We start from the raw sequence: 26,274 nt of genomic DNA, 5'->3' as shown, positions 1-26,274 counted from the left end.
TATAGGTCTTTGTACTGAAGTATATTAGAATAAACTTTTTGGTTAAATATTTAAGAAATGCAATGTAATTTAAAAAGTATCAAAACAAAGATCGTCTTTTTGTTAATTAAACATTATACGAAAGAATTCTAAAAATTTGAATTGTTTATAAAAAGGTTGCCAAACTTAGAAGGGATTGCAACATTTTTGCTTTTCAATATTCGTTGTATAAATTTAAAATACTGAATTATTTTGAAAGCATTTCCTCAATTTAATTAAAACCTTAAGAAATTGAAATTCCCACACCTAAATATTTAAAGAAAATTTAATTTAGCTATTTGGCTCAGATATTGCTTATACGACCTGTTGCGAATGTTACATTCCTAGCATGTATCAATTCGGATAAATAAATGTAAAACAAAGTTTACTGCGATGTGAAGTGATGGTTTCATTATTTTTCTTTTATAAAAAAGCTATGTAAATTTCAAAGCTTTATATCCAAGTTTTAAACTCCCAGATAAAGCTTAACACTTGGCAACAAAAATGAGTTAAGCAAACCGCAGTAACAAATACCATGTCTGAAAATACTTCCATTTTTCTTTGTTAGATTGTTAGTCCAACCAAAATAAAACTCTTCACAAATCGTGTGTCAATTTATTAAACTTGCAAAATTGTGGACTATACTTAAAATTTAATAAAGTAAGAAATTAATTAATTATCGTATCTACTTTACAGAAAAATAAGCAGAAATTCATCATGTGTAACTAATGGCTAATTTAAGGACAAAAAGGCGTTTAAACTTAAAGCACTTGTCAACAATTGCTTAGGGTAGAGTAGGTCTATAAATAGCATTAATTATAATATTAAATGTACGTATATATATATGGTTATTTACAGAGGACAGTGTAACATTCTCTTTTCGGGGTCCATGTTAACATTTTTATAGTAATTGTTATAGTTAACGTTATTGTTATTGTTATGGTTAATGTTAAATTCAAAATACAAGCTCCAAGTGGTTTTTAATATGAATGATACGGCTTATCTAATAAATAGTTTGGTTTCCTTGGGGGAGGCCATTAAGTTTAGTTTGGACGTGTTTTTACTAGTGATTTCATTTAATTTGGTTATTTTTTGTGCGGTACTGAGTGTTTCACTGAGCAATACAATTTAGGACTTATTAGCGGTTTTTTGTAAGCTTATCAAGGGTGCGAAAAAACTCACTAGTTTCTTTATTACATAGGTGCATAAAAGTATGCAACAGTATATTTTGTACTGCATTCTTTTAGACACCTTTAAGGGCGATATCAAAACTCTAGTGATCTCTTTGGCACACCCAAGTATCTCACTTTTTCACCTAGCCTCCAGTTTTACTATATGGATTTAATATCTTCTGAACTCCCCATCGATTGCCCAGTGTCGGGAATAACACTCTTCCGCCTTGCCTCTTTTCTAGACATATGCAAAAAGGCCAAGGTATTGTGCATAAAGGTACTTTGGAGGCGTGGTCTCTCAAAATCTTGTATCCCCTTACGCCGACATCGTCTTGACCGTGGACGGTACTCCGGACGTGACCATTGCCTTGGCGCTGCGCGCCACCATTGTCCGGATCCGTTCCTGGAGATAATCACAGATGGAGGTGTACTTCTGCTGGTGCGCCAACTGGAGTGCCGTCAGACCATCCTGGTTCTTTAGCAGGACATCACTGCCGGCTGCCACCAGTTGTTTGCAGACGGTCATATGGCCAAACATGGCGGCGGCATGCAGAGCACTCTCTCCATTTGGCAGCTGGCCAAGATTGGGCCGATACTTGAGCAGCACCGTAATGACGGCGGCGTGACCCTTGTGGGCCGCCTTGAAAAGGGGCGTGGCGCCATCGCAACGCACCGTGTCCACATTGGCGCCATTCTGCAGCAGCACCTTGCAGATGTGATCCTGGCCCATCTGGGCGGCTATCCAAAGGGGCGTGGCGCCGTCTATCCGCTTGATATCGATTTCCGCACCAGCCTGGATCAGCAGAGACAAAACTGTGCGATGGCCATTCTGGGCGGAGATAAATACCGGCGTGGCACGATCCTGAAAGGAGAAATTATACATTATATCTATTATAATAATAAAATATTGCCAAAACTTGCACCTTCATGTGCGCATTGACATTTGCTCCGCAGTCCAACAGTTCGCGTACGATCTTCAAGTGACCTCCTTGGGCGGCCACAAAAAGGGGCGTGCCCCCATCGGCGGAGGGCGTGTCCACACTGGCGCCCGCCTTCATCAGGATCTTCACCACGTCCAGGTGACCGCCTTGGGCGGCGAAGAAAAGGGGCGTGGTGCCTGTGAGACGACGCGAGTTAGGATCGGCACCCTGATCGAGCAGCTCCATCACGCAGTATGTGTGGCCTCCGGCAGCAGCCAAGATCAATGGGGTTGTTCCATCCTGGAAATAAGATGAGGAATAAAGAAAAATTAAGAAGGGATTCCATGCATAATCATAGGTGTATATCTTAATTATAATACTTATTTTTGACTTAAAAAAAAAGAATTTATAATGGCAAAAGTAAGCGGTATGAGATAAATGTCTTACAATGTCTAAAGGTTTTTTTTAAATAATATATTATTGCATACTTTCATACACCTTCATAATTGATTTATTTTAGACTTAAAAAATAATTTATACTGGAAAAAGTAAGCGGTATGAGATAAAATTGGATTCAAATCTCTTATTAAAATGTCTAAACGTTTTTCTAAATCAATATATTATTGCATACTTTCATACACCTTCATAATTGATTTATTTTAGACTTTAAAAAATAATTTATACCGGCAAATGGGATTCAAATCTCTTATTAAAATGTCTAAACGTTTTTCTAAATTAATATATTATTGCATACTTTCATACAGCTTCATAATTGATTTATTTTAGACTTTAAAAAATAATTTATACCGGCAAATGGGATTCAAATCTCTTATTAAAATGTCAAAACGTTTTTCTAAATTAATATATTATTGCATACTTTCATACACCTTCATAATTGATTTATTTTAGACTTTAAAAAATAATTTATACCGGCAAATGGGATTCAAATCTCTTATTAAAATGTCTAAACGTTTTTCTAAATTAATATATTATTGCATACTTTCATACACCTTCATAATTGATTTCGAAGCCCAATGGGTTTTATAAATATTTTATCGTATCCATCAACAAACAAAAGCTTGAAATATGTATAGAATTTTGTTAAAAAAAATAGTCGCTTTTAATGACAGTTACTAGGAAATGTAAAACAACTCTTTATATATTAATGAGTGTTAAATAAGTTGTTTTTGTTAATTTAAATCAAAGTAAATAAAACCAATTATCGAGTAATCCACCACAAATTCACAGCTTACCTACGTTTATTTTAAATGCAAAGCGATAAATGAAAAGCCAATTGTTTTAATTGTTTAATTGGCCATCAAATGATTTGAATAGCAAATTGCGATTAGTTTCACCAAGTCAACGCGAAAACGTTTCGTGCGGATTTGCATGCAAGTCTGTGGCTCGGACTCGACAAAAACTAAACAGAAGAGAAGCAGAAAGTAAATTGAGGTATATCCCAGAGGGAAAATCGCGCCACAAATTGCAAATCGCTCTCAATGCACTCGGTCTGTATCCAAATGGGGGGGTCACGTAGTGTCCGCCCTATAAGCGGACTCTTGCAGACCAGCTGGCATAATAATATAATATAATACCCGGCAATAGGATGGCACACTGCCCCCGCAGCCCACTTTCCTTTCGTTTGGTCTTGAGTCCATGCTTCGCTGAGCGGCCAGGGAAATTTAATTTCGTTTTTTTATACACTAGCAGAGGGTACTAAATATTGCTTAAATGTTTGAAATTAACAGCTGGCTTGTTGAGTGGAATTTATTCACTTGATTATCTTCCATTAGCTATTCATCTATTGTAATGGATTGCCATACTCAAAATATTTACATGCGATAAAGCTGAATAAACTGTAGAATAATTTGCAAATAGTGAAGTTAATGCACTAGTTTTGCCAAATGAAATGTTTTTTTTTTATTTCTAAAATTATATATATAAATTAAATTAAAACCAGAGTATATATATTTCGTATATATTTTATAAATCACACTGATTTTTGCCTTTGTTTTGGTCGGCTGTACGTTTGCTGCATTTTTCGTCTTTCTTACCAATTGGTGCGTACTTAAATCAGCAACGAGGTGTTAACTGATTTTTACGTGGTTAAGTCTTTAAACAGTCTTATATTTTTTGGCTAAAATTTCGTAATATTTAACTGGCAGCATTATTAAGTCGCATGTGACATGCTTTAACTATTGCATGTTCAAAACTAAAGTGCATGAAGTTAAAACGATTTTATATAACCAGGCATATAAACTTTAATAAAAGTTTGTTGTTATACTTGAACATTTTTTTTATAACTCACCTCATCTTTGCAATCGACATGGACTTTTCCGCTGTCCAGAACACGAAGAAGGGCCACCTCATCTCCCCGCATGGCTGCCATGTGCAGTTGCACATCCGATGGCGTCTCTTTCTGTTGGCATCGAAAACGAAATCAAATCAATTATCAAGTTCGCCCTGCAGCAGCTGTCAAAATAAAGAAATATTTGGGGAAGTGATACTCAAGCCCCCGGGGCTTCTGTCCATAGACCCGGTTCCCACTTTATAGCCTTCCCCATTCGGGGCGCCACGTGGGGAAATTACTTTTCCTGTTTACAGTAATTAGGGTCAGAGCAGTACGAACAAAAAATAGTTATTTCAAAGCGGATGTCGGACAACATTGAATGCATTTTTTCGAAATACATCTTAACCCTCAGATGGACTGGGTTAAAAATAATCAAATGAACCAAAAAGTGGGATTATGGATCCAATAAAAGATAACAAAGTAATATTTTACTTATGTATGTTATAATTATTTAAAATAATTTATTTGATTTTAAAACATATGAATATCACATATTAAATTATTAAAATTATTTATTTAAAAAATACTTTTTTAATCACTATCACTTTATCATCATATCATATCATTTTTTCCAAGAGCTCAACTGAAAACTTTGTATTTCTTTTTAATATTTTTTATAAGTTTCTAAGGCACAATAAAAAATATTTTTTGGGAGCCCATAGATTATTGGGACTTAAAAATTTCTTAAAAATGTGTTTTAAATTTTATTAACACATCAAACTCTTGAATTCGAAATATTTTGTTGCACACTTTTCGAGCCCTTCATAAATTATTTCAAAACCCAAGTGGTTTCTGACGCATTACCAACTAAAATATATAACTAAATATATTTAATGACAGCAAAACCCTGTAAATTGTAAACCTTTCAAGGGTTAACATTCGCATGTCTGTCTCCCCATAAACCTGCACTAACGACGGTCACCCAAGTTGCAGCCCATGACCATTTGTGCAAAAAGGGGAAATGTAATAAATATTTTTTCCAGCTAAATGCGGTTGAAATGTCAACATTGCGTTAATGAAGCGAATTAAGTGGCCCAGATGTGCCCGAGTGTGTGTGTTTCTTGTGCCAGGTAGAAGGAGGCATTGATGAAGTGGTCTGAAGCACCTGTTGAAAGGCAAAGACAAGTGAAAACCCTTACATGAAAATGATGTGACTCAAGATGCCAGAGAGAAACAATGCAAATGCTGCTGCACTTTGAAGTGACATAATGACAATGAAGACGGTGATGCCATCGTGATAATCACGTTTCTGATGATGACGACAAAGATATTTATATTTATAGGCAGCAAGTAGCGAGTACCAGCCATCATCAGGTGAGAAACGCTTTTAAAGCTTCAGACATAATCTGGGCATAATAGATCTGATATGTTGGTATATTAATTTATGGTATATGGGTATTGAGGAACTTTCTTAATACCATTTTTCATAAGAATATCTTTTTTGTCATTAAGATTTCTTTCTTTTACTGCTTTTACTGAAGTGAGTACTTGTAAAGCTCTTGCTTTCAATGGTTTAGTGCCCTGGGCTATTAAACTAAAACGGTGGCTAGCTATTATAAAACTAATAAAAAGAAAAATACAGTAAGTTATTTCTAGATTTTATAGGTATTTTCACCAAGCTCCTTTCGAACATTTGGCATTTGCCATCCAAGAGCCATCAAACTCGATTCGAATGAGTCAATTAAGAGCTATATGGGTCAATACTTGAGCATTTACTCACCTTAAGCGACATGCCTGCGGCTCCAATCTCTCCTGGCCTCTGGGTTTTCTATTTTGTGGCTCTGCAAGCGATTGCACCTGCTTACAAGCCCGTTTCCATTGACCGATTTTCCCGAACTGTAACGCTGCTGCTCCTCCCCTCCTGCAACTGCGACTGCAGCAACTTCTGGCCAACAGCAACAGCAATATGGCAACAAGATCAGCTATCCAAGTGGCACCAAATCAAATTACAGCAAAACCAGCAGCCGCACCAACAACACCGGGCAACTTTAGATGCGGCATCATTGTCCAAGTGCAAGTCTAAGTTTAAATGTAATTCCAAGCGACCAGTTCCCAAAACTCAAGAACTGCAAATTGAGGGGGAAAAAGGAGAACAGCCAAAAGGCACGGGCCACATTAAAATTAAGTTGCTGCGGACATAACAGGTTTCTTTTTCGTTCTCCAAAGCTTAGAATTATAATGCAAAAAAAGGGGGGAAAAGAAAAAGTTGCCATCCCATTGGGAGGTGTTCCTGGGAAAAGGCTGGAAAAACGAAGCTTTGGTGAAAGGTGCTAGGTATATAATGATTTAAATTTTTGGCGAATTTTTTGATACAGAATTTTAAATGTTGGAAGAAGTTACAGCAGAAAAAAGCCAAACTTTCATTTTCTACTTTTCTTTTAAATGAAATCAGTTGTTTTTCTGTGTTCTACTTATTTTCAGTTACCTTTATTCTCCATATTCCCCATTTAATAATAGCTGGCAATTATCCTGACAAAACCTATTTAATTATTTATCAACGCACAAATGCAATTTCATTCAGATCGATACGATAGCTACATGCTATTAAAAAAGCAAAGCCAATTATTACCTCTAGTCTGCCATTTTCTAATGATGATAATTTCCTAACTTTAATATAGCCCATACACGAAAAAGAAAAAGTTTGAAGTACCCTTTTAATAAAAGGGAATTTCGCTTGAAAGCATATGTTTTGTGTAACTTTATGCACATCATGCGATTTTCTCTGTTGCAACAGCAAAACAATTATTAATTTTTTTTGCATGCTGTAATTTTTCTGTTGTTAATAGGAACTCCCCTTGGAAATTGACGGGCGGCTCCTCAGATGAGGCCTGACTTGGCTCAATCAACACGCAACAAGCCAACAGTCAAAGTGAAGCATTTTCATTTTTTTTTTCTTTTTATAGGCCTTTACTTTGTTGTACATGGCTTTATTAATTGCATTTCATGCAGTCGCACTTTTTTCTGAGTTTTCTTCTTGCCTTTTTTTATGAGCATCATGGTGATGTTTCCCTTTTGCCTTTCAACTTTTGACCTAGAAAGTGCTTCAGTTTTTCGGGCTTTCCCCACGGGGTTCTTCTTCATCATCTTCTTGAGCAGGCACGCAATGTGTGCTTCTGACATCATGAGTTCAAAGTTTTCTTTGCCTTGTACGATTTCTTAATTGCCCTATTCATATATTTTTTTTGGATTGGGTTACCATCCGTATTATATCTTAAAGATGCTCCGAATGGAAATGCCGTTAAAAGCATCTTATAAGAATCTAAACCGGTCTTCTCAAAATAGTCGAGCTATAATTGACCAAATATATTGGAGCATCTAGATTCATTAAAAACAATAGGCGAAATAGATATAGTTTAAAAGGAGATTTACTTATAAGGTATGTATGTTTAAGTACTGATAAGCTAGCTCTCTGATATGAAGTCTGTTATAAACGCTACAAGCTAGCCATATACGATAATTTCTATGCTTTATATCAGTTGATAAGATTATTTTGACAGCCACTTGGTATGTACTTAAATTCTCATATAATCAATAGCTTTTAAAAACTAGTCATTATGAGCAGTGGTGCAACACAAATCGACTGACTTTGAAATAATTTACTATATTTATTTTGTAAAACAACTATCGGACTCCATTTATAACCAATTATAAATGATACATGGGTAGAAATACATTATTACCAGCACAATGAATAGTTTCACTTTCAATTTGTTTCATTCACCATTTTGCCGCTTTATTATCGGTCTCCGGATTTTTGCTATTTTGTGTTTTAGCTTATAAATAGCATCTCACGTTATCATGATCTCATTTTATTTTATCTTTCTGCTCTCGCCTAAACTTTGCTAGGCGCAAATATATTATGCAAAAATTTCATAATCTGCTCCCATAAAAGGTCAACAAGCAACCCGTCCACTTGTGAATATCTCACCTCAAGAAGTTTTGAGTCGCAAAACACAAGTAACACAACTAACAACTATAAACCAAAAGTCACGCCGCTTGGGATTTTTAAAATCAACCGACGCGAAGTAGACCGATTGCGTTCAAAGTTGGCGAGCAACTGAGAAAGTCAAATTCAAAAGCGAATGGGAGAGCTGTAGCTCTTTTTTTTCTTTTTACCCTGTAATCGCAGTCTGTATGGACTGACTAAAAGTTATGGCTAAGTTATAGCACTTTGATTAATATACTCAGCCAAATTCATTTTATTAAAGACTAAATGTGTAAGGAAAAATAACTTTTTTATTGGTTGTATACTGTTTTTCCTTAAGCTTTTATTTTTTAATTAACTACAGTAATCACTACGGGTTAAAAATCTTTTATAAGGGTGTTTATAAGTACACTGCAAAGTATTTTAAATAGAGACTGCGTTCTTTATCTCACAGTATACTTTTGGAAACCTTTAAAAAATATTATATTAGTGGTAAAAAGAAAAGATTTTTCCACATTTACTATAAACGAAGGTTAAGAAATACATCCAAAAATGGGAATAAATTTGCACTAAACATTTCAATACTCAAAAGTTAAAAAAAAATTTTTTTCTTATTTTTTTAAAAAATCGTTCAAAGTTTTTTGGAGGTTGGGGAAAGTTTTTAAATACCTTTAAAGCATGTCTTAAAAGTTGTAAATGGTAAATAATAAGAACCAATTTTATATTATTGTTTTATCTTATCTTCATTTTCAAAAGTAGATGGTAACGCTTTTTAAGCAAATATTTTGTCGATCTTTAATACAACAAAATAAATATTACTTCTTTTATAAAGAGGGGTGTTAAAAAGTCGACTATTTTTGCCACATAACTCAGAGAGAGAGAGGAAGATCGCCCTGTGGCAAGTGCAATATACAAGCTACATGCAGACGTGCCTGACCCCAGGCGCCGCGTTGAAAGTTCATTGAATATCCGACGCCTATAAATAGGCAACGTGGACTGTAAATTCCGAGACATGGCGCGCATTAAGCCGCGATGAAAACAATACCGCCCAGGCTAACTCCCACCCACTCGCCAATACACTCACTCACGCGAAATGGCAATAAAAGTGGCGGAGCTAAGAGAATCCGCTTCCCATTGACGAAAATCGCTGCTGACATCGAGCGAGGTCAAAGGAGTCCCCGCTAAAACGCCCACCCAGCAGATAGAATAACCCACTGACTTTTCGCAAAATCAATACTCACATGCTAAATAAGTTATAATCCGCGATGATGGGGCTTACAAATAATATATTAGGGCGCACTAACGGGAGACATTCACTAGATGCACCTTTAAATATGCAGTAGAATTTTCCCGACTCGAAATTTGTAGCCTTCTTTCAGGCCTTCGAAAGTGTGACCAGTCTATGATTGTTAAAAATTGTTCACCTATTTGCCATATACCAGATTTCGGTATTTTCATTTCTAACCGGAAGTAAACAAGTGGTAATAATAAAAAATTATTTATATTTGTACTACATCATTCAAATAAAAGCGCTAAGGTGTGAAATTATTATTTATTTTACAGTTATGGCAGCTCTTACAGAAACAATTTTTTTTTTTACTCACCATCATCCAATAATAGAATTCATTTTGATTTAATATAGGCATACGTAATACGTAATAATAATTTAATTTCAGTCGAAAGTACGAATAAAATAAGATATTGTTTGCCTTAAAATACAATTAAAAGTTAAGGTTGGAAAATATCAGCAAACGTTGTATAGCGAATATTGGTGATATTTAAAAAAAATAATTCTTACAACTTATATCATTACCACAAATTATAGTCTACGTTTCGCAGGCCAGATTCTTTCCGTAAAATGTAATAAAATTGCATATTAAGTGCTTAAATTTAAAAATACCTAAACTTCAGAAATACGTTAAAAAGTGGTCACCCTAAAAGTAGTTTGCAAAACTTCCGCAAGAGGGCGCCACGCGCAGCGCAGCCTACTTCACGTCCAGCTGTCATTTCTTTCTCTTTTTCGCCTTCACCGACGAGTTGCGGTCGCTAGATTTGTAAATTTCTACAAAAAAGTGAGTTAATCGCCACTGGCCGATGTTCAAAATTGATAATTAACAAGCTAATTGTTTTCCTCCCACTCCACAGCCCAATAAAATGGAGAACGACGCCGGTGAGAATGTTGATCTGTACGTGCCCCGCAAGTGGTAAGTGAAACACGTGTTCCCCGCGCATTTTGGTGGCCGGATTACTGACCCACCGATACCCTTCCCCTGCAGCTCGGCATCGAACAGGATCATCCACGCCAAGGACCACGCCTCCGTGCAGCTGAGCATCGTGGATGTGGACCCCGAGACCGGTCGCCAGACCGACGGTTCCAAGACCTACGCCATCTGCGGCGAGATCCGTCGCATGGGCGAGTCCGACGACTGCATCGTGCGTCTGGCCAAGAAGGACGGCCTCATTACCAAGTGAGTTTGTATATTGCCCTCTTCAGTGGACACTTAGTAATCCTACCTCTTTCCATTGCAGGAACTTCTAAATATGTGTCGAGCCCATAACTAGATCTTGATTTGGTAATAAAGCGAATTCCCTTTGTAATTTAACGTAAAACGTTCGCAATTGTGTTTATTTACTTTTGGCATAAACAATGGAAAGTCAACATGTGTATTTCAGTGGACAGGATTACTACAAGGATTAATTACAGTTCTCCCATTGAAAATCCTTAACGTCAAACTGTTCACAGGATTTGTATTCAAACGTTAGCCGTTTTAAATTTATAGGATTTACGACCTTGTTTTGTTATTTTACCTTAAGAAAACTTAAAGTTTGAGCAGTCTACTTGAATGACAGGATTTATACTCCAAAAGTCGAATGAACCCTTGTAGTTCGCCTTAGAAAATTAAGGAATATCACAAAATTCTGGAGAATATGAACGGGACTTACATTGCAAATTATCCTGACTTTTGAAACGTTGTTCCTCTAGGAGGTTTGGGGAATATAGAATTTGCTGCAATAAGGGAAAAGTTTTTCTTTTCCAATGTCCAGCTAATCAATAGGGATGGCTAATAATCAAGCGAGTAAATCCAAATACTCCTAACAGAGGAAATCTTTTTTTAAATCCTAAATAATAAGTATGATTAATATTAAAGGGCTCCCAAAATCTAAATTTTGCTTAATATCGCAAAAAAGTCCGTTTTACACTTGGATATCTGCCAAATGTAAAACTTGCTTATTAGTTCCCTTATCCAGAAAAATATTTTATCGTAACTCTACCGTTTTGTAAGGAAAGGCCAATGAAACCAAGATTTTGAGCGAAAATATAATAGCTGAATATATGAAATAATTTTTGCAAGCAAAAGCTAACATTTGAAATTTTTCGCCACTCAGTATGACCGTACAGCGAAAGCCAAATATTTCCAGCGAATCTTCCAGACAGCGATAGTAATCGATAGTCACCTCTACTCTTAGCCCACCTCTAGTTTCGTAAGCACGGTCACACTGCAAGTCAGAACTCGAGTGATTTTCGTCGCGTCGCGAATCGAAAAAAGATATATCTAATAAATCTCGCGAAGCACAATAAACATTTTCCCATCCTTGGGGGCAAAAGTGACAGTGCTGTTGTAGTTGTAGTAGTTTGGGGCACAAGCAGTGGGGGGTGGTACCAAAACAAACAAACAAAAAAAAAAAGTGAAGGAACCCAATTGGAAACGGCCAACTGCGCGTCCTTAAAAACTATGACAAAAGAAAAACAACAAAGCGAAAACAAACTGTGAGGCAACTTCCCGAATTACAAATATTTATGTAATGCAATAGGAGAACCATTGCCACATTGAAGCCACAGCAACTTGGACAGTATTTAGCAGACTTTTTACCTTTTATATTTCCGCAAACAGTATATGGTAAGTAGTTGTTGTCCCTTATCAAGTGTTATATATACACAAACAACCAAACAAAGCATAATAATCCCCTTATGTTGATGGGTTTTCAATTCTTGCATTGTCGCGTGCTAGATTTCTGAGTCACTAACGAGCGATTCCAGGTGCACGGTCCTCAAACTGACTCACTGATATACAGAATTATTTTCTACTATCTAATGGGAGACAAAGCATTATGTTTATGCTGCCTAAAAAAGCACTCAAACTTTAAACACCGGTTCGTGCTACTCCGTAAAACTAAAAAAATCAAATATATCTTGGTTATTTGTTAGGTATAGTAAAAAAGAAATATTTGTTCTTAGGTTTTTAAAAAAATACTTTTGTTAATGGTTTGTATTATTATAAAATACATATTTTTATAGTATTCAAATAAGTATAAATGGCTTATTATTACCATATGTTGCTTTAAAAAAAATATCTTAAAAATGTACGTTTATCTTTTTCTATAGACCTATTTCGTCATTCAGAACCATATTGTAATATCATTGCCAAAATAAATATTCTCCTTGCCAAAATCAAACTTTACAGCCGCCCATAAATATATAAATATAAAATGGGCAGGCAATTGCTTACATAAAACCTTGACATTTAAGGTGTGCTTTTCTTTTTGACACTCTCCCCTTTTCTTTTCTCCCATTCGTTCCACTGTGCGCCGCCCACTTTCCGCCCAGTGCACTTGCACCTAAATTGCACCCAATTCGCACTGAGCGCGTGCCTCTCCCTCTTCTTCCTCTCTCCTCTGTGCCGCGTCATTCGCCATTAGTAACGGCTTCCAACGAACATTCAAATGTACAAACATATCCACACAAATACACACAAAAGCCCACGTCCATTCACTTAAATTCTTATTTGTATTTGTTTTTGCTTTTGCGCTTTCGTTTGTTGTTGTTGTTTTGCCATATGATTTTTTATCATTTTTAGCCACAAAAAAAAAAAGAAGAAAAACTGAAATTATCTAGGTGCCCGCAAATAAATAAATATCTTCTGTCTATTTGCTTGCACCCAAGTGTTCCCGAAGGTTGATTGGCGGGTACAGGGAACCCTTGATTTCAATGACAAACGGTCGTTAAATGACGGGTTCTTTATGGGTGCGAATTAAGGCACTATACTCTCGATACGAAACGAGCTGATAAACGCTGAAATATAAACCTCAAGGGACTTGCATCAAAATTATGGGAAGTTTAAGTCAAAATTTAGATAGGCTTGACGGACATTTCCTTTTCAATATTTGTTTTTCGGTACCCTATTTATAAGTCTTACTCATTTTATTTTTTATTTAAAAAATTTGATAAAATATTAATTAAGAAACCCAGCCAATTACTTGATAAATTGCAAACTTCCTATTAGTGTTTTAGTATAATGAAAAAGTATCGATAAAATGTATATGTTTGAAAACCCCAAAATTCACTTCATCTTCATTTTACAATATTACTAATTTTTTATCACTTTTGTTTAATGTTTTTTAACTACGATATGGTTGAAAATTTATTTAATGATAATAATAACAAAAACATCAAATTAAAAAAAAGCTCCGGAAATTACTCGATAAATTTCTAACTTCCTATAAGAGTTTTAAATATAACGAAGAAATTACGATAAAATGTGTATGTTTGAAAACCCCAAAATTCACTTTATCTTCATTTTTAAAATTAGCTCATTTATTTAATCAATTTTATTTTATGATTTTTTAATTGTGGTTGAAACATTATTATAATGATAAAAACAGTATATTCACCAAATTTTTAGGAGTTGAAAAGTTATTTAAAACCTCCTCCCTCCCTCCCTCCTAAAAAATCGTTCAACCGACATAATACTTAAAATTTGCTTTTAATGTTTGTTTTCGTTAAAAATTTAAAAAAGATCAATGGGATTAAAAAAGTATGTATTCCTATAACTTTAAAATATCTAAGAAACATTTTAATATGATAAAACTAGAAAGATACCACTGTGATTCTCCGCGAGATCGTCGTGACTTTTCACTTTCCCAATCGACACACGCAATGCTGAAGCATTTCGTTTAAGAGTGATTCAATCAGTTTAATTGATCGCCCTGTTCAGCAGTACTCATGTGTGCTTATTCAAGTATCTCGTACCCATAAGTACATATATCAATTTTTTTGTTTACACTTATGATTTGTCTGCAACGCTCGCAATTTTCGCAGGTCAGTGCATAAGTTCAATTTCTGCACACTTCTTTGCCAGTTCCATTTGATTCGTTTACATTGATTACACGGTTTGCCTTCCCAAGTTCCGATGGCACGCGCTAAAATACCACCCCTGAGTTGGAAGGCAGAAATAATATAGGCAAGTCCCAGGAGAATATCAAATGTAAATGTAGTCAGACAATTGTGTATTCCGTATAATATTAAGCATTGGATTTGGCATGAGAAATGCCTAAAAGACAGGGGAATGGGAATTAGTTAGAATTTGGGTTTATATATTACCCCTTCCCAAGGATTTTGACTCTATGACCCACAGAAACTACGTCTTATAATTTAAAAAGTTCTGAAGCAAAATCCCGGTTTTCGAAAACGTCTGATATTATGCAATAATACATTAGAACCATTCTGAACCACTCTTTTTATACTGCATACTTTTAGACACCTTTTTTAAAGGGTTTTAGAACCGTTTCTTTCCAGTTTTTTATGTACTTTAAGTTTTTTTTTGAACGACTTTATAAGCAATAAATATTTTTAATTCCCTATACCTTTTGGCCCCAACCCAACAAAGTGGATATATTTTCATCTGTATCTTCTCTGCCCTGTTTCTCTGTCTTTTGCTTTTAACAGACCTTGTAGGTGACTTACTCTTGTTTTATTTTCCGATGGCTCAGCTTCTGGTCTTATGGTTTAAATATTCATTAGTGACACACATTTAGCAATCGAGTATATAGCTAACATCAGCGCTTCTCTTTCAGCTTACGCTTAGCACAACTTAGTGGGTCAAAGCTTGCACTCATATTCAGCCCCTTAATAGGCTTCCAATCGTAGCCCTCAAATGGATACTCTGTGAGTACTTTAGTAGAAAAGGTGTTTGAATAGTTCCAAAAGCATGACCTGTTTATTTAATACGTAATCTGCATGGAAATCTTGTTTTATAGTAGTTTCCTCGCTGATTTATTATGGTTGTGAATAAACAATTTTAAAATCTTGATGCGAAATCGATTGAGCTGAAATATTTATCTGTATACCGGTAATTACGACGTCAATCCGTTGGAATTGCGTATTGTCTGATATAATGGTGCAATTACGAAGAATGTGCATGCATTAAAAATTCGCCTGTAACAGTTAGTTGATAACATATTTAAATGAGCAGTATTTTAATAATTATTTAAAGCCTACGTAGGTGAAATTTCGTCATAATGCGCCAAATTGTGATTCTAATTTAAAGATAAAGTTCGAGCGTACTTACTTTTTGAGCCAATCATTTCATTTTTTCTATCATTCATTACTAGGCGAACAACTTCAGCGATAAGAAACCAAATTCAGGGTTATTACGTTTCAAAATGGGGGTAAATTGTGGCGTTCATTACCAAACATTACCAATACTTACTCAGATAATAATATCCCAGAAAATGTTTTTTAAATAGTTACAAAAGTCTCTTCATTAAAGAAGATCTAAAAAAATTATTAAAAAATAAATGTGTAATGTATAGCAATATTGTTTGTTGGTCATATCTGGATCAGATATAAAACTTACAGTTGAATGCAATTGGCGTGTGGCTCTGCACATGAATCACCTTACAAATAGATCAAACTTAATTGTGCTTTATAAATGAGTCACACCTTTAAAACAGATGTTAGTCATACTATTTAATGTGTTCAAGACTGGGAAATTCTCAGGGAAAAGGGATCCCTAATAAAAACATCATTTTTCCGACTCTGACAAAATCTTAACCGCTTCCAAGCTGATTAATTTGGTAAAGTTAAACATCAAACTGGCTTTATACCGGTTTTTTATCGGCTATTTCTCTAACGTATTCAACAGGAAAGAGTGAAATATGAAATATATGAGCTGGTATACTATGAACAAGTCAATTACCATAGGTTATCTCAAGTCTCAAATTGGATTTAATCAAAAGTAATTATTCTGTCACACTAATCGTCCCAGCTAGCCTTCCAAAAAAAAAGTTTGTGCTTATTAGTAAAATTACCAATAGATGATATGCAAAATATTCATTCATTTTATAATAGCCTCTATTAGCAGGCCCAGAGTTTAACCTTTCATGGGATTTACTGCCTTTTAGCCCAAAATTTTCAGTAGGATGATAATACTTTTCCTTTTAATGAACCCTAATGACAGCTAAATAGAAATTAATTGACTTATGTACGCTAAACTAGTAAACATTTGGACGCACAGGCCGCCGTCACATAGCAGTTAATTTAATTTTAATTTGAAGGTCGTGAGTTTCCCATTCAAGTGGGTTGGTTGAGTATTCTTCGGTTATTTGATCAATTTATTATCAATCAATTCACTCACCTAGACTTCTCCACCACGTAGGCTGAAAAAAACAACTTAAATTCTAATATTCTATAGATTGTGTCGCAGTTGAACTGTCTTGATGTATTTACCTGATTTTGTTTGCTATCTTTAAGAATTAACCGCTCCTTGCTACTCGCCAAATTACACCCCAAAACTTTCCTTTTCTCAAACTTGCCCTTTTGGACAAATAAGTATAATTTTTCTTTCAACGTTTTCAGGCATTTACCATAATTTCATTTATGGGCGTATCAGAGCACGCCACATCTACTATACAATATACATATTGTACTTTATACTCACAGCGACTAGCGAGCCTTAGCAATTAGTTGTTTATTTAATATTCTGTGTCGGGAGAATCACTTATAAGTATGTATGGGCACCGTTGAGCGCGTAATCAAATTAAAATTACCATGCATTATATGGGACACAATTATGGAGACAGGCGGGGAGGTAAACTAGCGTGCAGTCCAAAAACATGGACTCTAAAGTGGGCTAGACAACACACAGCACAGGGCACAAAGAAACAGGGGAAGTGCCTTCTTATATGTGTGGTGTATCGTGACGTGATCAACATTATATGTTTGCGTTGTCGGTACGTGTAAATAAAACACAGGCAAACCCACAACTCTGTTAAGCGATCGTTCAACCAAGAGCCCTGAGCTTGGGCACTACATCTATGTATGCCCCATTGGGGCTCTCTGGCCAGAGAGCTACCTAGATCTGGAAAACCAGTTGAATATAACTCAGCTGCTGGCGTTGAAAAACTAGTTTCAAAGATTGAGATTTTTTTTGAAGAAAAATAAAACTTGTTAAGGTGTGCAGGGGAGTCACACTTTTGATTAGGCAGCCCGGGGAGGTTGATAAGTTACTAAATAAAGTGTGTATAAAAAAGAAAGTACAATTTATGGGTTTAAAATTATATTTATTTTAAATCTAATATAGTTCTAACCCAAAAGCAATGCAAAAATATTTCAACAATTTTATTCTGCATACTATTAGACACCATTATATATAAAAACCCTTATAATGCTACAATTTATAAAGAAATATTTATATTTTATATTTTTTGTATTTAGTACATTTTCCATTGTTTATAAACAAGACTATTTTATTATTATCTAACTAGGTATTTGATTATTATAATTGTAAATTGGTTTTTACTTGAAATTAATAGATATTTGTTTACAATATTTTATTTCCCTTCTTGCTGAAATCGCAACAAGCTCAAATCTCTTTAAATATTATAAATGTTTTCCTGCATTTATATATATTTACTGATAAGAAATTATGCAATGAATGTATTATTTTGCAAGGCATTTCTTAATTACTCAAAAAAAAGTTCACGATTGACCGTTAGTCCATGCGGCAAATGAAATTTATTTAAATTTCTAGAAACTTTTTGGGTTAAAAAATGGCGAGAATTTGCCTGTTTGTTTATGGATACATTTATTAAGCCAAAGCGGACGGGCTGCCGGGCTTTTGATGGAAATTAATTGCCGAGTTGCTGTTGGGTTAATAAAAAAAAACACGAGTACACGCAGCACTCGAAGAAGTGACCCAATAGCTACTCAACACTATGAGTGAAAGAGCAGCGGAGAGCCAGAGATACACTCTTTGAGTCAGAAATACAAAAACTCATAGCCAGGGAAGATCGGCTGTAAATATACTCACTTCAGTCTGAAAACTTTGCGACTCGGGCACTGATCGTTCGGAAAGCGTTTCACTAACTATCTAATAATCCCATATGGTGCACTGGCAGTCAAACAACTCATAAATATATCGCCACATACCGTGCTTTGTGTATTTTCGTGCTATTTTTGTTACAATACCATAACCAGAGAGGAAGGGAAGATAGTGCTGTTACTAAAATAAAAAACCTAATGGATATGTCCGTCACGCACTTGCAGTTTCTGGTTTCCTATTATTATCTGTGCAACAAATGAAACCGAAAGCGAAACGCAGAAAATTAAATTTATTACAATGGTGGGTTTCCATTATCAGACCTACTCACCGTTTCCGCTCTAGTAAAATTTCCTGGGGTCCCATCAACGCCCTTTGACCCCCCAGCATTATACGTTTTATTTCCTATCGTAGGCCAAAATATTTGATTTCATTCTTGGCATCAGGGTAAAAAGTGAAACAACGCAGTTAATTCTATGACTCATTAATGGAAGATTTCTATTGAAAACAATGAAAATATATATGGTATCGATAAAGATTCTTATCGGGGAATCCCTATAAACCAAGTGCACCATTTCTTCTTGAACTAAAGAGGTTTTAAGTAATTCAATCTAGAAAATAACGTTACATAATCCATAAAACTTAGTTATCTAGTAAATCCATATCATTCAATATAATATGGATTATTAAATAAGTAAATGACCTTTATTGGTTAAGTACTTCCTATCCTATAATGTTTTTTAAGGAAATTTTGGATAAACTGGTGTTCTTTGAGTGTGAAAGCTTTAGGTACCATATATACATTTTGTTCACTCTCAGTTAGCTTTGTCTTTGACTTTTGGCTGGCTTTATCTTATCGCCAGTTTGTCGCCGTCAAATTTGTTGTCAGCTAAAAGCTAAACTAATACAGTAGACTAAATTGGAAAAACATCCAAATGGGTGTGCAAATGCATAACCTTAACACCTTATTTATGGTTTGTGAACCGACTTAATTTATTGTTTGTTTTTGGCCTAAAATGGATTTTAAAATACGGCAAACGTTGATTTATGAAGACACATTTGTCTACTGGGGTTGGGTTTCCGGTTTTTTGTAGGATTACAAAAGTAGGCCTTAAATTACATTTTTATTATCACTTAAACGTTTATTTAGAAAGATGGTATTAATCATCGCAGGTCATAAAAGTTAAAATACGGCGAGATACAACATCTCTAAAAATAAATCTATTTTATATCTTTGGTAAACAATATAAAACCTTTTGTTTATGGATTTACTTTTTTAATAGCTTTAAACAGTTTCGACCTAATGTAGAGCAATTAAAAGAAAGAAGCTTTTTCTAAGAAAAGTTCTTATCAACGATAATAATGCTTGTACATTGTTCAGGCGAGAAAATATAACAACTGTGACGAAAACAACGACCCCATAACCATTAAAAACAAATGTAGCAATTAGCCAAAATAAAAAAATGGTTGTTAAGCATTTCAATGTATTTAATTTACCATTTAATGTGCAAGTATTCTCGCTTGAGTGCCCCACTATATGGATATACATCAACAAGAACATTTCAATTGGTTAATATAGAACGACAGCTCAATGGAATTGCAGCTTGTAGCCTGTCCCAATGCTGTATTGGTTTTGTTTTTATTTTTGAAATTGTGGGTGTCAAGTTGCTGGCAGGCATTATTTTCGATGCCTCTGTATCTTGCCATTTGTGATGTCCGTGTGCGCCTTTTGATTGATGGACGGCTGTGCTGGCTTAGAATCGTTGCTGGCATAATAATGCCAAATGCCCCATGGGCCCAGTTTTGCCACCCTCCTGAAATATTCCTCCATATGCCATCAGCACCCTTGGGCGATGTCACTTATTTGTTTGATTGTTTGCACCCAGTAGGGTTGAGCAATATCAGGTTGACATATTTATTTTTAGTTAAGAAAAGCATTTACCAAAGAAGTTTTTTTTATAAATATTTAGAGAACGCCGAGAATGTCTTTGCAAATCATCCTGTGATGAGCTTATACGGTGCTAGCAACATGAAACTCAAGAATTCGCGTCGAAAAAGCAGATTATTGATTTATCTTCATTTTCAAAGAGATATAGCCTAGAAACTATTCCATAACTAAGATGCTGCCAACATGAAACTCAAGAATTCGCGTTAGAAAAACAGATTATTGATTTATCTTAGTTTTCAAAGAGATGTAGCCTAGAATGTCTTTATAAACTATCCCATGAGTAAGATGCTCACAGCATAAAACTCAAGAATTCGCGATAAGAAACCTGATAAATGATTTATCTTAATTTCCCAAGAGATATTGCCTAGAAACTATCCCATAACTAAGATGCTCACAACATAAAACTCAAGAATTCGCGTTAAAAAAAGCAGATCAATGATTTATCTTAACTTCCAAAGAGATATTGCCTCACTAACTAGGATGTTCACAACATCAAACTCAAGAATTCGCGTTAAAAAAACAGACTATTGATTTGTCTTAATTTCCTAAGAGGTATAGCCTAGAATGTCTTTATAAACTATCCCATAAGTAAGATGCTCACAACATGAAACTCAAGAATTCGCGTTAAAAAAACTGATCAATGATGTATCTTAATTTCCAAAGAGATATTGCCTAGAAACTATCCCATAACTAAGATGCTCACAACATAAAACTCAAGAATTCGCGTTATTTAAAAAATATATTATTCATTTCTTTAAATTCCCAACCTTTCTAAATGTTATCTGACATAAGCCAGTAGTTCTTCTAGATTTAATATTAATTTATTTATGCATGCCTTTAAGGGTTCCATAAGGTATTGTGGTGTATAGAACACCCCTAATGCCACCATTGGCCTGGGTCGGCTGTGCAAACATTTGCATTTGCTTTTAGAGCGAACAGCCCAGACACCTAATTCAATGTTTATTTAAATGACACCCTTTGGCTCCGTGCCACGGTTGGGTACCTTGTTTTGTTTGCTATTTATTGGTTTATCCAGCCAGCCCATCGATTTTCGCAGCCTTGATGTGTTAATTAAGATGTTTATTCCTTCTATTTGCAGTTGAATTAATATAGGATGCTGCCCAGCCTGGACACCTTAATGCGTTGCTCGAAGCGAGTTCTGCAATCGCCGCTGGAGGCGGCTGCCAGCCAAATGCGGAATGGGCGCAGCAAGTCGGCTGCCGGGGGCATCTATGGCCCCTTCACGCCCGACAACGATCTCAGCTGCTCGGGACGAGGTGATTGCGTCAACAACACCTGTGTCTGCGACATTCGGTATGCTGGCAACGAGTGCGACATCTTCAATCTGCCCTACTATGTCGGCATCTCCACCGTGTTCTATGCGGTGGCCCTCGTCTCGGTCATCCAGCTGCTCATCTGCATCGTGGCCGAGTACCAGCGTCTCAAGCAGCCCTCCATCCTTCGAGCCTGTCGCATTACCACCCAGAAACTGCTCTACTTCATGGTCTTTGTGGCGGCCTCCTTGCGAGGTGCCTACTTCACCACTCCCGTGAGTAATCCCCTGAAGTCCTTGGAACTTTCAATTTAATCCTATAAATATCCTGACATTTCAGCTGGACTTGCAGCCACAATGGGCCGTGACCCTGATGTCCGCCTACTACCCATTGCTCATGACCTGTGCCTCGCTGATTGTGTGCATGTGGGCCGAGGTGAGTCTACAATGGAGTCACTTAATGACGGAAAGAGGATTATTAGTTATAAGTTTTAAATAGGATGGTCTCTTGAAACCGAGAACGCTCAATAATAGTTATATACAGTTAAATATGGAACCTATGAGCAACGAAAAGGGTATAAGTCTTAAATAGAAAGATTCCTTGAATGACAGAACGCTCAATGGTAGTTCTTTACAATTGATACCTGGTAACATTTTCTAATCTTTGAAAAGAATCAATGAGAAGGTGAGGTGACTTAACCATGAGAGTGGTCTTTTAAGATGAAAGGGGATGGTTAGATATAAGTATGGAATAGAAAGATCCCTTGATACTCAGAACACTCAATGATAATTTCCTTACAAATGAGTCTTAGAGTGATTTAATGATGAAAGGGGAATGGATAGTCATAAGCCTGGAATCCGAAAATCCCTTAAAAACCCAGAACGCACAACGATAATTAATTACAATTGATTATAGAAACTGGTATAATTGTATAATCTTTAAAAAGGATCAATGAGTAATGATTTAATGATGGAAATTGGATAGATAGTTCTATACAGTTGAATATGGAAACTGGTATCATTTTATAATCTTTAAAAACAATTAAAGACAAGAAAATCACTTCTTAATATGGCTGTTGTAAGGCATAGTGATCCTATTAAGTCTGATTAGATAGTAAACTTGTAAGCTTTACAAATATTTTCATTATAAATCTTTTTGTATATTTTCGTGGGATTTCGCGCATTTAGTTTTTTTTTCATGTATACAAAAACAAGATGTATTAAATATTTGCTGTCAGGATTAAAGTAAAAGATATTAAGACTAACTATTTCTTTTATAATACCCATTTGTAAAGGTAAAAACGTATTACAATATAGATAACGTATCTCTGTAAGCATATTTAATAAATTTCTCTGATAAGTTAGAGCTAGGGCAATATTTCTAGTCACGAGTCCGTCACTAAGTTGACTAAGTAGTCATCTACAAAATGGCGTTCGAACCGCCTGACGTAGCTATATTTAATTGCACCCGAACTTTGAGAACCCCGAGAACTCTGAGAACCTGGTATGTGGCTCTGACTAGCCTGAATTCTGAATGGTTCTATTATCGAGCAAATAATGACAATGGGTCCACTTGTACTTGCCATACACATTCGAATCTAATGAATGTGCGATAACAGAAGTCGAGTGCAAATGTACCCGAAACTCGAGCCAATTTCATTGTTTTTCGCGGAACGTATCTTGGGGCCTTCCCTGCCGATAGGCCAGCACAATTAATTAAGTTTTTGAGGCGAGTGTGGGTACACCAGCACTTGATATGAAACAGAAACTGTGGGTGAGAAGACTCTCGGGGGAAACCTAATCGCCCATTGTTATTCATTCGCATTTGTTCGGTTCACCATTGCAGATCTTTCACCTGCGCGACATCCGTTGGGAGAAGTCGCAGTTCCTGTCGAAGAGCTTCCTGGGCTTCGTGGCCTTCAACTTCTTCCTGTACAGCCTCTTTGGCATCGAGGTCTTCAATTCGCTGATCAATTCGGAGCGTCGCGATTATGCCCACATCTTCAACGGATGCTATGCAGTATTACTCCTGATCGTGGTGGTCTTTTTCCTCATCTACGGCGTGGAGGTGTTCTTCAAGCTGCGCGGCGGCTTCGTTTACGATCAGACGGGCAAGTTCCTGGGTCCCAGCGAGGCGATTGTGAATGCCTCGCAGTTGCATCAGTCGCGATTCGGATTGCTCAGCCAGGCCGTAATGCTCATCGTGATTGTGGGCTTTCTCACCTCCGAAACTTTGGGCGACTTCTGGAAGGCCAAGTGAGTATAAAGTTTTTCAATTTAAATAGCAGCTGTTCGTTATGACTGAAAGCTTTTCATTTTCCCACTCTAAAAAAAAAGGGTACCTGTTAACTCGCGCAACTGGCATGACATCATTTTCCGCATTGCCGAGATCGGAGTAGCCCTGTGGTTTCCCTGCTGCCTCTGGAACTCAATGGCTCCCGAACAGCTCTGGATTTTGAATCCTCGCAAGCTTCTGTCGCGCCAAATCGATCCGTCGATACCCACCCTAAATGCCGACACCAACAAGTTGTCGCCCGAGGAGGGCCAGTCGTTTTTGAACAAGAAGGACTGCTGGATTTGCTACGACACCGACAAGCCGGAGCCCCTCATCCAGCCATGTCGCTGCACTGGCGATGTGAGCTCGGTGCACCACGAGTGCCTCAAGCGCTGGCTGGTCGAGAGCTGCAGCAATTCGGAGGCCCAGTTGTCCTGCAAGGTCTGCGGACATCCCTATGAGATCGAGAAGTCCAAGAAGTAAGTGCAAATCAATATAGGTCACCGTGGTGGTAGTATTCCAAAATCATTTCTTTGAGTTATTACTGATAACAAAGTATTTTAAGACTTGGCTAACAGACAAATTAATTTACTACAATGATAAGATTCAGTGGTACTCGATTAAAATGTTTGTAAGAACTCAAAGCAATGGTCTAATCATTAATAAAAAATAGTTGACATCAAAGTTCATTGAAAAGAATTAAATTGGCAGCTTATTGATTTAAAAATAAAAGTATTTCTCTAATCAAAAATAAATTTTTAATTGTACTTTTTAATAAAAATGTGTCATAGTTTTATTAATAAACCCCAATTGATTAAAACCTTCCAGCATTTTAATACAACCATTTGATAGATTACTAATCCTACTGTTCTCTCTTGCAGACTCGAATGGGACAAGGGCTTTACCATCCAGCATTGGTCCAAAACGGTCATTTTGATCACCCTAATGTGCGTGACTGGAGCGACAGCCTGGGTGGTCATCCAGATGTATCTCGATCCCCTTGTGCGAGTTATGACCGTTGGCATCGCCGTCCTCATTGGCTACGTGTGCGTCAAGTGCCTGGGCGAGAACACCGTGGTGGCCTATCAGAGGGCCAAGGTCAGCTCGATCAACATCGTGACCAGTTCGGAGATGGAGAAGCTGCACACCATTTGCGAGGAGGTCAGCGCCAGCACTTCAGCAGCAGCTGCCCGAACGGGAGCAGCCTCCTAAGATGCTAAGAGGAGGGACATTCGCTCCAGGAAACACACATCACACCCAAAAAACACACATCAGCTGATCTTTCAGACATTACAACTTACTTACCTAGTTTAGCATGCGTTTTGCACAGGTTTTGCTCAATGCTCAATTATTAGTTTACACACATCACACGTGGGGCGGGTTCTAGAACCTGCCTTCCTATCCTCAACTGTGTACATAGGTTTAACACACTCTAGTGAGTAGCGAAAAACGTTTCGATTAGCGAGTCAATTTTGTCTCTCAAATTATCATGCAGATTTCCAAAAGCGAATTGTATTAAAAGAAGCCAAATATTATGTAGTTTAAGTGTAGGTCACTCAGTATCAATTGCAAAGCCGAAACAGAAACGAGAACACCCTGAGATTATGATAATGAACGCGTTGCCAAGTAGCCTGAAGAGCGGGGAAGCTAAAGAGATAAAGCTTCGATGCGCCAGTGAGTCAGCCCATGCTGATCTATAGTTTATAGTTCTACTTTTCTTACTTACAACTAATTTATGAAAGCATTTTTTGATTTCCTCCATTTCATTTTCGGTTTCATCGTTGGATGCAAACAAAAATCAAGCGAAACACAAGTACTTGGCGAATATTAAATTAAGCAAATAAGTTTTTACTTTGTATTCGATTGGAATAAGTTTCTTATTAAATCTTAAGTTACGCCCTTAAGAAGTCTATTTATAAAATAAGTTACTCCCCCATACATACACACGTACATATAATATATATATATTTAAATTTTATTGTAGTTGCTACACAAAATTTGTCAAAGCAAGGAAAAACAAAACAAGAACCACAAAAGAAGGAAAAATCCAACATATAATTTAAGTTACCATACAATTTTTGTGATAAAAACAAATAAAATACAATTTGTAAAACTCAAATTAAATTGTTTTAACTTTGGTATTAAATTTAATTGGAAAATAGATTAACAACTGGGCTTAACAAAATCGTTTTTCTACCATCAAAACTTTAATGGGGAAAAAGTAAATAGGTAAAAATGGACAAGTTTCTGGCTAAAAACCAGTGGCTGCTGGACTTTTATTTAGTTTTGTTAAAAC

At 36.2% G+C, this 26,274-nt stretch overlaps 3 protein-coding genes across 7 annotated transcripts; 2 read left to right on the top strand and 1 right to left on the bottom strand.

Annotated features, from left to right (window-relative positions):
• Window positions 1–628: 628 nt before the first annotated feature.
• LOC119547685 (ankyrin repeat domain-containing protein 29) lies at window positions 629–9,771 on the bottom strand. 3 transcript variants are annotated; one of them, XM_037854645.1, is made up of 5 exons: window positions 9,627–9,771; window positions 6,181–6,526; window positions 4,419–4,529; window positions 2,114–2,410; window positions 629–2,052 (listed from the first exon to the last, which is right to left on the bottom strand). In XM_037854645.1, the coding sequence occupies exons 2-5, from the start codon at window positions 6,190–6,192 to the stop codon at window positions 1,507–1,509; spliced, it is 966 nt and encodes a 321-aa protein (XP_037710573.1). In that variant the 5' UTR covers window positions 6,193–6,526; window positions 9,627–9,771; the 3' UTR covers window positions 629–1,506. The 3 variants fall into 3 exon arrangements, with proteins under 3 accessions (XP_037710573.1, XP_037710574.1, XP_037710575.1); XM_037854646.1 differs by lacking the exon at window positions 9,627–9,771 and adding an exon at window positions 8,389–8,523; XM_037854647.1 differs by lacking the exons at window positions 4,419–4,529; window positions 6,181–6,526; window positions 9,627–9,771 and adding an exon at window positions 3,364–3,484.
• Window positions 9,772–10,358: 587 nt separating this feature from the next.
• Window positions 10,359–10,999, top strand: LOC119546873 (40S ribosomal protein S21). The gene is made up of 4 exons (XM_037853479.1): window positions 10,359–10,457; window positions 10,531–10,589; window positions 10,662–10,853; window positions 10,915–10,999. Exons 2-4 carry the CDS (start codon window positions 10,540–10,542, stop codon window positions 10,922–10,924), a joined length of 252 nt encoding a protein of 83 aa, XP_037709407.1. The 5' UTR covers window positions 10,359–10,457; window positions 10,531–10,539; the 3' UTR covers window positions 10,925–10,999.
• Window positions 11,000–11,882: 883 nt separating this feature from the next.
• Window positions 11,883–26,097, top strand: LOC119545940. 3 transcript variants are annotated; one of them, XM_037851885.1, is made up of 7 exons: window positions 11,883–12,284; window positions 15,238–15,328; window positions 21,530–21,979; window positions 22,044–22,139; window positions 23,550–23,959; window positions 24,041–24,457; window positions 24,860–26,097. In XM_037851885.1, exons 3-7 carry the CDS (start codon window positions 21,545–21,547, stop codon window positions 25,188–25,190), a joined length of 1,689 nt encoding a protein of 562 aa, XP_037707813.1. In that variant the 5' UTR covers window positions 11,883–12,284; window positions 15,238–15,328; window positions 21,530–21,544; the 3' UTR covers window positions 25,191–26,097. The 3 variants fall into 3 exon arrangements, with proteins under 3 accessions (XP_037707813.1, XP_037707812.1, XP_037707814.1); XM_037851884.1 differs by lacking the exon at window positions 15,238–15,328; XM_037851886.1 differs by lacking the exons at window positions 11,883–12,284; window positions 15,238–15,328 and adding an exon at window positions 18,490–18,785.
• Window positions 26,098–26,274: the final 177 nt, after the last annotated feature.

This window comes from Drosophila subpulchrella, chromosome 2L, assembly GCF_014743375.2.
Source record: "Drosophila subpulchrella strain 33 F10 #4 breed RU33 chromosome 2L, RU_Dsub_v1.1 Primary Assembly, whole genome shotgun sequence".
NCBI lineage: Eukaryota > Metazoa > Arthropoda > Insecta > Diptera > Drosophilidae > Drosophila > Drosophila subpulchrella.
The sequence above is the reverse complement of the archived record's forward strand: the minus strand, read 5'-3'. Positions and strand labels throughout refer to the sequence as shown.

What these genes read in the sequence shown, in the direction of transcription:
- LOC119547685 (XM_037854645.1), bottom strand. An exon ending in ATGTCGATTGCAAAGATGAG is followed by an intron (nt 2,411 to 4,418) that starts GTGAGTTATAAA and finishes TCTTATTTCCAG; the next exon opens with GATGGAACAACCCCATTGAT. An exon ending in ATGTCAATGCGCACATGAAG is followed by an intron (nt 2,053 to 2,113) that starts GTGCAAGTTTTG and finishes TTCTCCTTTCAG; the next exon opens with GATCGTGCCACGCCGGTATT.
- LOC119546873 (XM_037853479.1), top strand. Translation starts at nt 10,540, where the DNA reads ATGGAGAACGACGCCGGTGAGAATGTTGATCTGTACGTGCCCCGCAAG. An exon ending in CTGTACGTGCCCCGCAAGTG is followed by an intron (nt 10,590 to 10,661) that starts GTAAGTGAAACA and finishes CTTCCCCTGCAG; the next exon opens with CTCGGCATCGAACAGGATCA.
- LOC119545940 (XM_037851884.1), top strand. Translation starts at nt 21,545, where the DNA reads ATGCTGCCCAGCCTGGACACCTTAATGCGTTGCTCGAAGCGAGTTCTG. An exon ending in TTGTGTGCATGTGGGCCGAG is followed by an intron (nt 22,140 to 23,549) that starts GTGAGTCTACAA and finishes TCACCATTGCAG; the next exon opens with ATCTTTCACCTGCGCGACAT. An exon ending in GAGATCGAGAAGTCCAAGAA is followed by an intron (nt 24,458 to 24,859) that starts GTAAGTGCAAAT and finishes TCTCTCTTGCAG; the next exon opens with ACTCGAATGGGACAAGGGCT.